The sequence below is a fragment of the Megascapheus bottae genome, chromosome 1 (genome assembly GCF_031878675.1).
Source record: "Megascapheus bottae isolate mThoBot1 chromosome 1, mThoBot2.hap1, whole genome shotgun sequence".
NCBI classification, from domain to species: Eukaryota; Metazoa; Chordata; class Mammalia; order Rodentia; family Geomyidae; genus Megascapheus; species Megascapheus bottae.
This window is the reverse complement of record NC_143509.1, coordinates 26,867,381-26,880,007: the sequence shown is the minus strand read 5'-3', so window position 1 is coordinate 26,880,007 and position 12,627 is coordinate 26,867,381. Positions and strand designations below refer to the sequence as shown.

General features: G+C 58.1%; 1 protein-coding gene across 1 annotated transcript; it reads left to right on the top strand.

The window, feature by feature from the left end:
• The first annotated feature begins 5,947 nt into the window (after nt 1-5,947).
• Grin3b (glutamate ionotropic receptor NMDA type subunit 3B) lies at nt 5,948-12,580 on the top strand. The gene is made up of 9 exons (XM_090328942.1): nt 5,948-6,367; nt 7,826-8,418; nt 9,000-10,032; nt 11,009-11,154; nt 11,245-11,360; nt 11,449-11,600; nt 11,749-11,913; nt 12,026-12,093; nt 12,193-12,580. The coding sequence occupies exons 1-9, from the start codon at nt 5,948-5,950 to the stop codon at nt 12,578-12,580; spliced, it is 3,081 nt and encodes a 1,026-aa protein (XP_090185068.1).
• Nucleotides 12,581-12,627: the final 47 nt, after the last annotated feature.

Genomic DNA, 12,627 nt, shown 5'->3' with positions numbered 1-12,627 from the left:
GCGTCTGGGCACTGCCAAGGGAGCCCCCCCTAAGCCATTGGTCCCAGCAGCAGGGAAGGGGCTGTGCTAGGCTCGTGGCTGCTGGCATCGCCAAGCTGGGGGCTTAAAGCAGTGGCTGGAATGGGACGACTGTCCTGTCCTTTCACAGCACTGTGCCTCATTGTCCTGTCCCTCCCCCCCCATCTTCTGCACCTCGCTCACTCTGAGTCCTGAGACTCAGCCACTGTGGGCTGGCCATAGCAGACACAGGCCAGTTCCCCTGGAGGTGGCAGATTTGGGGTGAGGTACCCCTGGGAGGCAGCTAACACCCTCATTGATTCCCATGCCCATCTACTGGGGGGCCAATGGTTCCTAATGCATCACCTTAGCCTCGGCCAGGTGAGGGTGGTGGGTACAACCTGACATCCTCGGGCCTGGGCAGCCAGCTGTGGATAGGCAGGCTGCCCAGAGGACACAGGACTGCAGCAAGACCAGGAGAGGCCACATTAGCATGCAGTCCACTGTGGGGCACCTTCCTGCCCGTGTCAGCTGAGGCCAACCGTGCTCTAGAGGGTGAAGCCAGGGTGGGGGCTGGGCACACGGGGCTCACGCTTGTGGCCCTAACTAAGGAAGCTGAGGAGAGTGACTTAAAGCCAGTCCAGTCTGGAAGCCCTCTAATTAACCAGCAAAAAAATGAAAGCTATGGCTCAAGGAATAAGCACCTGCCTTGAATGAAAAAAGCAGCATGGGGGCGATGAATTTGGTCTAGTGATGGAGTGCCTGCCTAGCATACATGAAGACCTGGGTTTGATTCCTTGTACCACATACATAGGAAAAAGGAAAAATAATAAAAAGCCAGAAGTGGTACTGTGGCTGAAGTGGTAGAATTCTACTCTTGACAAAGCCCAAGGACAGTACCCAGGCCCTGAGTTCAAGCCCCAGGACTGGCCCTAGAAAGGTATAAGGATCTGAATTAAGTACTAACACCACCAAAGGAACACAAAAGCTGGAGTTCAGCCAGGCTCTGGTGTCTCATGCCAATAATCCTAGCTACTCAAGAGGCTCAGATCTGAGGATCCAGGTTCAAAGCCAGCCCAGGCATGGCAGTCCACGAGACTCTTATCTTCAATTAACCACCAGAAGACTGGAAGTGGTGCTGTGGCTCAAGTGAAGAGCCCAGGCCCAGAGTTCAAGCCCCATAACCCAGGGGAGTGGGGGGAAGGGGGATGGAGGGGGGAGCTGAGTTTGGTCCTGTTTGGACCCCATAAACTCACTTCCATTGTAAGAAATAGACACCCTACTGGGGGCTGGATAGGTGCAGGCTACAGCTACGTAGCTGTACATAGCAGCTAGAGTCGGCGTGAGGGGGAGGAGCCAATGTGTGCGTGTTCACGCTGGAAAAGTTTGGGTTGTCTTCCACATGTACCTCTCCTCTGTGCCACTGGCTTGGAAGGACCACTGATGGGAAGACAGGAATGGAGACCAGAAAGCTTTGACGGAAATGGCAGCCTCAGCCACTGTGGCTGATCACATGATCGAATAGACAAAAGGCAGGATGCTAGCTAGAAACGTGCTCACAACCTGTAGTCCCAGCTTCTCAGGAGCTGAGGTCTAAGGATCCTGATTGAGTCAGCCCAGACAGACATACTCAAGAGACTCATCTCGTAAATCAGCAAAAAGCTGGAAGCAGAGGTGTGGCTCAAGTGGTAGAACACACTCCTTGCGCAAAAAGAAAAATAAGCAGAAGTACAAAGCCCTGAGTTCAAGCCCCAGTACTGGCACACATATATGTGCGTATGCACAGACAGAAAGCAGAATGCTGTCAGCCAAAGCGGGGGGGGGGGGGGGGGGAGAAGGTAGTATTGAGTGGGGAAGACCTTCCATGGGGGAAATGGAATGGAAAGTTGTAGAGAAAGATGGCTGCACAACCATGTGAATGTGCTCCACGCCATTATATACCTACTGGTAATGAAACCTGGAAATGTTTGTTGTGTTTATAGCTTTTTAAGTGGGTTCACTTGACAGTAGAAAATCCTACTGTTGGGCCAGGAGTTTGGCCTAGAGGTAGAGTGCTTGCCTAGCATACACGAAGACCTGGGTTCAATTCCTCGGTACCACATACATAGAAAAAGCCAGAAGTGGTGCTGTGATTCAAATAGTAGAATGCTAGGCTTGAGAAAGAGAAAGCTCAAGGACAATGCTCAGGCTCTGAGTTCAAGCACCAGAGCTGGCAAAAGAAAAGGAGCCAGGAGTTTGGCCTAGTGGTAGAGTGCTTGCCTAGCACTCACAAAGACCTGGGTTCAATTCCTCGATACTACATATGTAGAAAAAAGCCAGAAGTGGTGCTGAGGCTCAAATGGTTGAGCTGTAGCCTTGAGAAAGTCCAAGGACAGTGCTCAGGCCCTGAGCTCAAGCCCAGGACTGGCAACAGAAAATAATAAAATCCTACTGTTGCTGTATGCTAATGGCACACACCTGTCATCCCAGCTACTCAGGAGACTGAGATCTGAGCATCACAGTTCAAAGCCAGTCCAGGCAGTCCACGAGATTCTTATCTCCAATTAACCACCAAGCAGAAGTTCTATGGCAATGAGTGGTAGAGCACTAGCCTTGAACACAAAAGCTCTGGGGCAGCACCCAGGTCCTGAATTCAAGTCCCAGTATAGACACACATTTTTTTTTTTTTTGCCAGTCCTGGGCTTGAGCTCAGGGCCTGAGCACTGTCCTTGGACTCTCTCAAGGCTAGAGCTCTACCACTTGAGCCTCAGCACCACTTCCAGCTTTTTTCTATGTATGTGGTACCGTGGAATCAAACCTGGGTCTTCGTGCATGGTAGGCAAGCACTTTAACCACTAGGCCAAACTCCAGGCCCATAGACACACATATTTTTAAAAATCCTGGGGCAGGGAGTGTTGCCTAGTGGTAGAGTGCTTGCCTAGAATGCACGAAGCCCTGGGTTCATTTCCTCAGTACTGCATAAACAGAAAGCCAGAAGTGGCACTGTACCTAAAGAGTGCTAGCCTTGAGCAAAAGCTCAGGGCCAGTGCGGTGGCTCACACCTGTAATCCTAACTACTCAAGAGGCTGAGGTTTGAGGATTGAGATTCAAAGCCAGCCTGGGCACTAAAGAATGTGAGACTCATCTCCAATTAATCACTAGAAAATGGGAAGTGAGGCTGTGGCCCTGGGGTAGGGCAATAGCCTTTTGCTGAAGAGCTCAGGGACAGTACCCAGGTTGAGAGTTCAAGCCCCATGACTCATAAAACCAGGAAGGAGGAGGAGCAGAAAGGGCAGCTGCTCAGAGACAGTGCCCAAACCCTGTGCTCAAGCCCCAGGACTAGCAAAAAAAAAAAAAAGTCACCCTTGGGTCAGGTGGGGAGTTGGTGATATGGATGAATATGAGTCCTGACTCAGCTATCTTGTGTCCAGCAAACAAAGTTTATTGAAGCTAAATGTCAGTGACCCATATCTATAATCCTCGCTACCTGGGTGACTGAGCTCTAAGGATCACAGTTCAAAGTCAACCATGCTAAAACCCAGAAGTGCAGCTGTGGCTCAAGTGACAGCATAACAACCTTGAGCAAAAAAGTCAAATGAAAGCTGGGCGCTGGTGATTCACATCTGTAATCCTAGCCACTCAGGAGACTGAGGTCTAAGGATCACAGATCAAAGCCCGCCCACACAGGAAAGTCCACAATTAATCTCCAATTAACCACCAAAAACTAGAAGTGAAGCTGTAGCTCCAAGTGATAGAGTGAGGCTGGGAAGGTGGCTTACTGACAGAGTGCTCACCTAGCATGCTTGAAGCCCTGGGTTTCACTCCTCAGTACCACATACACAGAAACAGCCAGAAGTGGCACTGTAGCTTAAGTGGTAGAGTGCTAGCCTTGAGCAAAAGAAGCTGAGGGACAGTGCCCAGGCCCTGAGTTCAAGTCCCAGGACTGACAATAAATAAACCTAAGTAAATGATAAGAATGTCTGTTAACTGGCTGATTAAGCTTAAGTGGATAGAATCTCCAACTGGAAGCCTTTTGACTTCAGAGGAACTGAGACCAAGCCTGTTGCACCCTAGGATAACAAGGTCGGTGGTCTGCCCAAGATTCCGATAGGGTGGGCGGGGGCTCTGGCTCACCCGGAAGTAACATCTAAGGACCCAGCTGGCCCCAGTTAGGGAAAGGTGCAGCATCTAGGCCTCTCAGGGCCCCCCTCCTCCAGTTCCAGTGTGTCCAGGCTACCTGGTAGCTGGGAGAGGTAGTCACCTGACCCTAGAACAAGCCACCCCTCCTTTTTTATTTTTTGCCAGTCCTAGGGCTTGTACTCAGGGCCTGGGCACTGCACTTGAGCTTTCTCAAGGATAGTGCTCTATTCTGCTGCTTGAGCCACAGCACCACTCTGGCTTTTTCTGTGTATGTGGTACTAGGGAATCGAACCCAGGGTTTCATTCCTGCTAGGCAAGCACTCTCTCACTAGGTCACTGTCCTGGCCTCATCCCTCAATTCATCAGTGCTGTCCCCAGGCTGCCGAGATGCACCTTCTGGCCGGAGCTTCACGCCACATTGAATATTCATTTCATGGCGATTCTCTTCCCTCCAGAAGGAGACAAGGTCAGCCAAATGTGCATTTATTCATTGGAACTGGATGTTCCAGCCTGGCCCGCAGTGGCCTTGCATGATCCCTCCCGACCTGGGAGGTTAGACCAGAGCATTCCAGACAGGGGCTGGCTGCGCAGTTCACAGGCCAGTGTTCATGGAGCAGCTTCTATGTGCCCAGGCACCGAAACCTCCCCAAGTCCTGGAGACAGAGGAGTGGCTGAGCAGACCCAACCCTCCTTCACAGAGCCAAATGGGAGCTGTGGAGATTATAACCAGTAGCTCCCGCCTGTAATCCCAGCTACTCAGGAGGCTGAGATCTGGCGACTGCAGCGAAGCCAGCCCATGCAGGAAAAGTCTGTGAGAATCTTACCTCCAACAAACTACTCAGAAAAAGCCAGAAGTGATAGAGTGCTAGCCTTGTGCACAAAGAGGCTCTCAGGGATGGAGCCCAGGCCCTGAATTCAAGACCCAGGACTAGACTGGGGGTGGGGGCAAATAAAGTTGGTTAGTGTGTGTGATGGATGTTGCGTCTTCTACTTTTCAGAGTAGGGCATTGACACAAGATTTTTGAAGGGTGATGAAAAGTTTTATGATCTAAGTTGCCTCACCAGGGCTGAAAAAGGCAGATTCTACCCTAATAAAGCGCCAGCCTTTGTTTCCCTATGGCACACACAATTGTCCAACAAACACAGGCTGGAACACTTCTGGAATCCTAGCTACTCAGGAGGGTGGGGCTCTGAGGGTGGTGGTTCAAAGCCAGCCCCAGCTAGAAAGTCCCTAAGACTCTTATCTCTGAAGAACCACCAGAAAACCTGAAGTGGTGCTGTAGCTCAAGGAGTAGAGCCCTAGCCTTGAGCTGAAGCGCTCAGGGACAGCGCCCAGGCCCAGAGTTCAAGCCCCAGGACAGGCACTAGAAACAAGACAACAAAAACCCAGACACGGGTGGGGGGGGGGGACTGGGTAGACTGCTGTCTAGAAACAGGGACAAGTTTGGGCCTCCGTTTCCCTGGCTGAGCAATGGACAGCATTCCTCAGGGTGGGTGTGGAAAGCCACCCCAGGATCCTGGAGGACAAGGGGCCCCAGTTACAGCCCTAAAGTCTTGGCCAGAGCCTTCCCTGCCTTCTCCTCCTCCGCAGATTTACAGGACGGGCAGGCTGGGGTGCGGGTGCCAGCCCTGCCCATCCAGGCCACCAGTAGGTCTGGCAGCGAGCCCTCTCCTCCCTAGTGGCTGCCGGGGACCCGCAGGCGGCGGGGGACGCAGCTGGGCCGGCCCGGGGCCGAGCAGGACGAGGTGGCGCTGCCTGGAGGGGGACCGGGGACCGGGGTACCCGAGGATCGCGGTGGGCCGGAGGTCCCTTCTCGAGCGCAACTTTGCGATGGAGTTTGTGCGGGTGCTGGCGCTGGCGCTGGCGCTGGGCTGGGGAGCCGCCCGCGGCCACCCGCATCCGTGCGGCGCCCTGGGCCGCCTGGGGGGCTCGGTGCGCCTGGGCGCCCTGCTGCCCCGCGCGCCCTCCGCCCGCGCGCGCGTCCGCGCCGTCCTCGCCCGGGCCAGCCCGGCCCCGCCGCTGCCGCACAACCTCAGTGTGGAGCTGGCGGTCGCCGCGCCCCCCGCCCGGGACCCGGCCTCGTTCGCCCGCGGCTTGTGTCAAATGCTGGCGGCGCCGGGCGTGGCGGCCCTGCTGGCGTTCCCCGAGGCGCGGCCCGAGCTGCGGCAGCTGCACTTCCTGGCGGCCGCCACCGAGACGCCGGTGCTCAGCGTGCTGCGGCGGGAGGCGCGCGCGCCCCTCGGCGCCCCGGTACGCCAGCACGCGCGCCGCACGCACGCACGCGCGGCGATCGGGGTCCGGGGTCCCCGGGCGGGGGGCACCTGGGACCCGAACCCCGCCCTCCAGGAGCCGATGTCCCCAGGGCGCAGGGAATGGGGACCGAGAGAGACCACAAGGCTGCCCTGGGGCACGGGGAGGTTGTTGGCTAGCAAGCTGGAGCCCCGGGGCGCGGGGCCTGGACGCCTCTGAGCCCCAAACACGGGCATCCAGGGGACCCCCTTCTCCAGGGCGCACAGGTCTGTTACAGACCCCAGTCCGGGACTTGTGGCTGGGGGGGGGGGGGCCTATCTCTTCTCCTCCTTAGCGCAGCCGGGTCTCTTCGCCCCTAAATGGACTTGGTGGGCTTCCTAAATTCTTTCTCCTTGTTGTCCAGATCGGGGGAACAAGTGAAATAAGGGGAGCAGAGAAGCTGGGGCAGGGTTCCTGGGCTCCCCTAGAGAAAGATCCTCTCCTAGAGCCAGCAAAGAGGAGGAGAACCCAGCTCAGGCCTGGGGAGGGAGACTCCTGGAAGCAGGGAGGCCCAAGGCGGAAAACCCCACTGCCTTTCTCCCTCCAAACCCAATCTGAGGAAACTCTGGCCCCAGAGGAGTGCCCGGGTTTCCCTAACCTTCCTGGGCCTGGCCAAAGGTGCGGACACAAACCCAGGCCTGTGGTGACCTCTGCTGTAACTTTCGGGAACTGCAGCCATGAGTCATTGGTGTCCTGGCCTTGGCCTTTGATGGCCTCTGAGATTAGTCTGGCCCTCAGGGATTCAAGCTGTATCCCTGGTCTGTCCCCCAGCACTGGGCCTTCTGGTCATACCTAAACCAAGTACCACCCACTTTATGTGTCTGGTAAGGTTTTCATGTCTACCATGCACCTAGAACAAGTCCCCAAAACACTACATGGGCTGAGTCTGCTGGCCTGCGAGGCACAGCAAATGTGTGAGAAGAGGTCTTAGTGGGGAGTGATGCAATTAGCTCTGAGCCTGGGTGTTACGATTGGTCCTCAGTGAACATGGTCCTTCACCTCTGAGGGGACTTCAAGCAGGTGGAAGGGCTGAGCTGGAAGTAGGAACCCAAACAGCGAGGGAGTTCAGAAAGGAAGCCCAGGTTTTCCATAGACGGACAGAGACGTCTGCAGAGAGGAGGGGCAATAAAACTGGGTTTTGCAGGGTGTCTAGGAGTTGACTGGACTAGTGGGAGAAGGGTATTCTAGCAGGGAGAGTAACACCCCCTCCAAATCTTTCAAATGGGACATTGCCACAGTGGCCAGAGCCAAAACTTCAGGCTCTGAACGTCATGCTAATAATAAAGAGGGCTGGGAGAAGACAGGATGGGGGTCAAGCTTTTGAGGCAACATCTGTGTATTGAACACCTAGGATGGGCTAGAATGGGGATCATGGGACCTGGAGGTCACCCACCCTAATTTAGAGCTACCCTTTCCCAGACACCGTTTCACCTGCAGCTGGACTGGGCCAGCCCCCTGGAGGCGCTGCTGGATGTGCTGGTTTCCTTGCTGCGGGCTCATGCCTGGGAGAATGTCGGCCTGGTCCACTGCCGTGTCCGGGACCCCAGCAGTCTGGTGGCCCTGTGGAAAAGCCGGGCAGGCCAGGCCCCAAAGCTGGTGCTGGACTTGAGCAGGCCAGATACCGCAGACACAGCCCTGCACACTCGCCTGGCTCCCCTGGGGACACTGGCAGGAGAGGAAGCCCCAGTGCCCGCAGCCATCCTCCTGGGCTGTGAGGCTGCCCGCATCCGCCCGATACTCGAAGCTGCACCACCCGGTCCCCACTGGCTGCTGGGTACCCCGCTGCCTGCTGAGGCACTGCCCACTGGTGCTTTGCCACCCGGTGTGCTGGCACTGGGGGAGGTAGCCCGACCCCCTCTGGAGGCCGTCATTCACGACGCCCTGGAGCTCGTGACGCAGGCACTGAGCAGCGCAGCCCATGTGCAGCCTGAGCGTGCCCTGCTCCCGGCCGCACTCAGCTGTGAGGAGCCGCCACGGGTGGGCCCCGAGTCCTCAGGACGCTTCTTGGCACGGTGAGTGGGGACCTGCTTAGGGGAGGGGATCCAGACCCTCAGTACCCATCTGCCCAGGGCAGTGGCCATGCCATCATCTCAGTAGATGGGAGGCCTAGGCAGAAGAGTCACCGGCTCTAGGCCCAGGCTGGCTACACAATGATACCTCATCTCAAAAATCCAACCGTCAAGCTGGGTGCTGGTGGCTACATCTGTAATCCTAGCTACTCAGTATCGCAGTTCAAAGCCAGCGCAGGCAGGAATGTCTGTGAGATGCATCTCTGCAATGAACCACCACCAAGCCGGAAGTGCAGGTGGGGCTCACGTGGAAGAGCGCTAGCCTTTAGGGACAGTGCTCAGGCCCTAAGTTCAAGTGCAGTGCAAAGGTGGCTAAAGTTGGCAATTCCCAGTTGGCTGGGACCCCAGCAACAATCACTTCTAGGTGTTGGTTACGTTGGCTGCAGGCTAGGTATTCAGGGGAACTGGTACCTCAGCTGGGAAGGAGTTGGGTCAGGTTGAGAAAGGAAGACCCCATTGTTCTAGACCCGGAAGTGGGGTGTGGGTGTGCGCTCCAGCCTCCCCTGACACCCCCATATCCTCAGGTTCCTGGCCAACACCTCCTTCCAGGGCCGTACGGGGCCCGTATGGGTGACAAGTTCGTCGCAAGTGCATATAACCCGAAGCTTCAAGGTGTGGAGCCTGCGCAGAGACCCACGGGGTGCCCCTGCCTGGGCTACAGTGGGCAGCTGGCAGGATGGGCAGCTGGACTTGGAGCCAGGGGCTGCAGGCATCTGTCCCCCGTCCCCCCCTGGTGTCCAGACTCGGCCAAAGCTTCGTGTGGTGACCCTCGTGGAACATCCCTTTGTGTTCGTGCGTGAACCGGATGAGGACGGGCAGTGCCCGGCGGGGCAGCTGTGCCTGGACCCTGGCACCAATGACTCAGCCACACTAGACGCGCTGTTTGCCGCCCTGGACAATGGCTCCGTGCCCTGGGCCCTGCGTAAGTGCTGCTATGGCTACTGCATTGACCTGCTGGAGCGGCTGGCCGAGGACACCCCCTTCGACTTCCAGCTGTACATCGTGGGCGATGGCAAATATGGCGCCCTGCGCGATGGCCGCTGGACCGGCCTGGTGGGTGACCTGCTGGCTGGCAGGGCCCACATGGCGGTGACCAGCTTCAGCATCAACTCGGCCCGCTCTCAGGTGGTGGACTTTACCAGCCCTTTCTTCTCCACCAGCCTGGGCATCATGGTTCGTACACGGGACACGGCCTCGCCCATCGGCGCCTTCATGTGGCCGCTGCACTGGTCCATGTGGGTGGGCGTCTTCGCCGCCCTGCACCTGACCGCCCTCTTCCTCACCCTGTATGAGTGGCGCAGTCCCTACGGCCTCACGCCCCGGGGCCGCAACCGCGACACGGTGTTCTCTTACTCCTCGGCTCTCAACCTCTGCTATGCCATCCTCTTCGGCCGTACGGTCTCCAGCAAGACACCCAAGTGCCCCACAGGTCGCTTCCTGATGAACCTCTGGGCCATCTTCTGCCTGCTGGTCCTGTCCAGCTACACGGCCAATCTGGCGGCTGTCATGGTGGGGGACAAGACCTTTGAGGAGTTGTCAGGAATCCATGATCCCAAGGTAGGTGGTGTGAGGGAGGGTGAGGAACTGGGCTGGAGGAAAATGTGTTCGGATTCGGGTGCCTGTAGCTCACCCTTGTAATCCGAGCTACTCGGGAGGCTGAGATCTGAGGACTGACCCTCAGAGAGATAGAACTGTCTGTCCGCCCATCCATCCATCCATCCATCCATCCAATCTGTCTGTCCATCTGTCTATCATCTCTCTGTGCTGATTCTGATACTTGAACTCAGGGCCTGGCCACTGTCCCTGAGCTTTTTTTTATTTTTTACTCAAGGCTACCTTTCTACCACTTAAGCCACAGCTCCACTTTTAGCTTTTTTTTTGGGGGGGGGGGGTTAGTTAATTGGAGACTTTCCTGCCTGGGCAGGCTTTGAACCATGATTCTTAGGTCTTAGCCTCCTGAAGAGCTAGGATTATAGGTGTGAGCCACCAGCCCAGCTGTTTTGTTTATTTTGAAGATTGGGACTAGAACCCAGAGCTTTGTTCCTGCTCAGTCAGTGCTCTACCACTGGACTGCACACTCAATCCTCAGAAAAATTGGTTGTAGGTCGGGAGTTTAGCCTAGTGGTAGAGTGCTTGCTGAGCATGCACGGAGACCCGGATTCAATTCCTCAGTACCACATACACAGAAAAAATCTGGAAGTGGTTGTGTGGCTCAAGTGGTAGAGCACTAGCCTTGAGGAAAGCCCAAGGACAGCGCTCAAGCCCTGAGTTCAAGCCCCAGGACTGGCAAAAATAAATAAAAAAGTTTAGGGAAAGCATGCAGGTTCTGGGTTCAAGTCCAGTACCGGGGCTTGAAAAGAAAAAAAAAATGACAGGATTGAAGAGCGTTGGATACTGGGTGGATAATGGGGGGATGAGGCAGGGGAGAGGGAAGGGATGAGTGGGTGAAGGACGGAGTGGAGGGTGACAGGAGATAACGCTGAGTGGCTGCTGGGGTGGGGGGGCTCTGCTGACCTCCGTCCACTCCCCACAGCTGCACCACCCGTCCCAGGGTTTCCGCTTCGGGACGGTGTGGGAGAGCAGTGCCGAGGCCTATATCAAGGCCAGCTTCCCGGAGATGTACGCACACATGCGGCGCCACAGTGCACCCACCACGCCTGACGGTGTGGCCATGCTCACGTGAGACCCGGCCTGGGGTGGGGGGTGGGCAGGTGGGGGCTGGGGAGGGGCTGAGGTGTTGATCCCACCTTCACCACCCGCCTGGCCCAGGAGCGACCCTCCCAAACTCCACGCCTTCATCATGGACAAGTCCCTGCTGGACTACGAGGTGTCCATCGACGCCGACTGCAAACTGCTGACCGTGGGTAAGCCCTTCGCCATCGAAGGTGAGAGGGGCCGGCCGCGGGGAGTCGGGGGTCCGTGGGAACAGGGGTGACCCTGCTGGGTTGTGTTCCACCGGCCTGGGCCCTCCAGGCTATGGCATCGGACTGCCCCAGAACTCACCACTTACTTCCAACCTGTCCGAGTTCATCAGCCGCTACAAATCCTCGGGCTTCATCGATCTGCTGCACGACAAGTGGTACAAGATGGTGCCTTGTGGAAAGCGGGTCTTCGCCGTTACGGAGGTGAGGAGAGGGGGGTGGAGGGGTCCCCAAGGCTTGCCTAAGGTGCTAGACCCCATCATTTTTGCGCACCCCTTTTCGACCTCCTCCTGCCCTTACCCCGGTTCTTGGTCATGTGACCACGTGGGGTGCCCGCCCCGTCTCATCCCAGACTCTCCAAATGGGCATCTACCACTTCTCGGGGCTCTTCGTGCTGCTCTGCCTGGGCCTGGGCAGCGCCCTGCTCAGCTCGCTGGGCGAGCACGTCTTCTACCGCCTGGCTCTGCCCCGCATCCGCCGCGGCCACAGGCTGCAGTACTGGCTGCACACCAGCCAGGTGAGGTGGGCCCGGGGCCTGGCCAGGGAGGGGACGCGGGGGGGGGGGGGGGGACCGGGCCGGGGGCTCCGGCCCGCCCATCCCTCCACCAACCGGACTGCGCGGGGCTCAGAAAATCCACAGGGCGCTCAACACGGGGCCGCTGGAGGGGCAGCAGGAAAGGCTGGAGCCGGAGCCCAGGTAAGGACGGGGAGGAGGGGGTCGGAACCGATCACCCGCGGGCCCCTGCCCAGGCCTCCCCGGCCGCTGGGCCGTGGCTGAGCCCCGTCCTGTCGCTAGTGGAACCCAGGAGCCGCGGCAGGACACCCCGCTGGACCCCGAGGCCCCGGGGCGCTGGAAACGCGTGCGCCGAGCCGTGAGCAAGGAGCGCCGGGTACGCTTCCTGCTGGAGCCCGCGGCGTCTGCGGCCCGGGACACCGGGGACGCCGAGGCCCGCGCGGACTCCCCGCCGCCCGGGAGCCCCTCGGGGCTGTGCTCCAACGGGAGGCCGGCGGCCGCGCGCGAGGCCGAACTGGCGGCGCTGGCGCGGCACATCGAGACGGTGCGGGAGCGGCTCCGCCAGGCCCTGCTGCGGCGCGGGGAGCTGCGCGCCCAGCTCGGGGACGGCGCCCGCCGCCGGCCGCTGCACCTGCTGCAGGCAGCGCCGAGCCGGGACGACGCGCAGTGAGGAGCCCGAGCCCCGCGCCTGCACCTGCGCCTGCCGCCCCCGAGCCC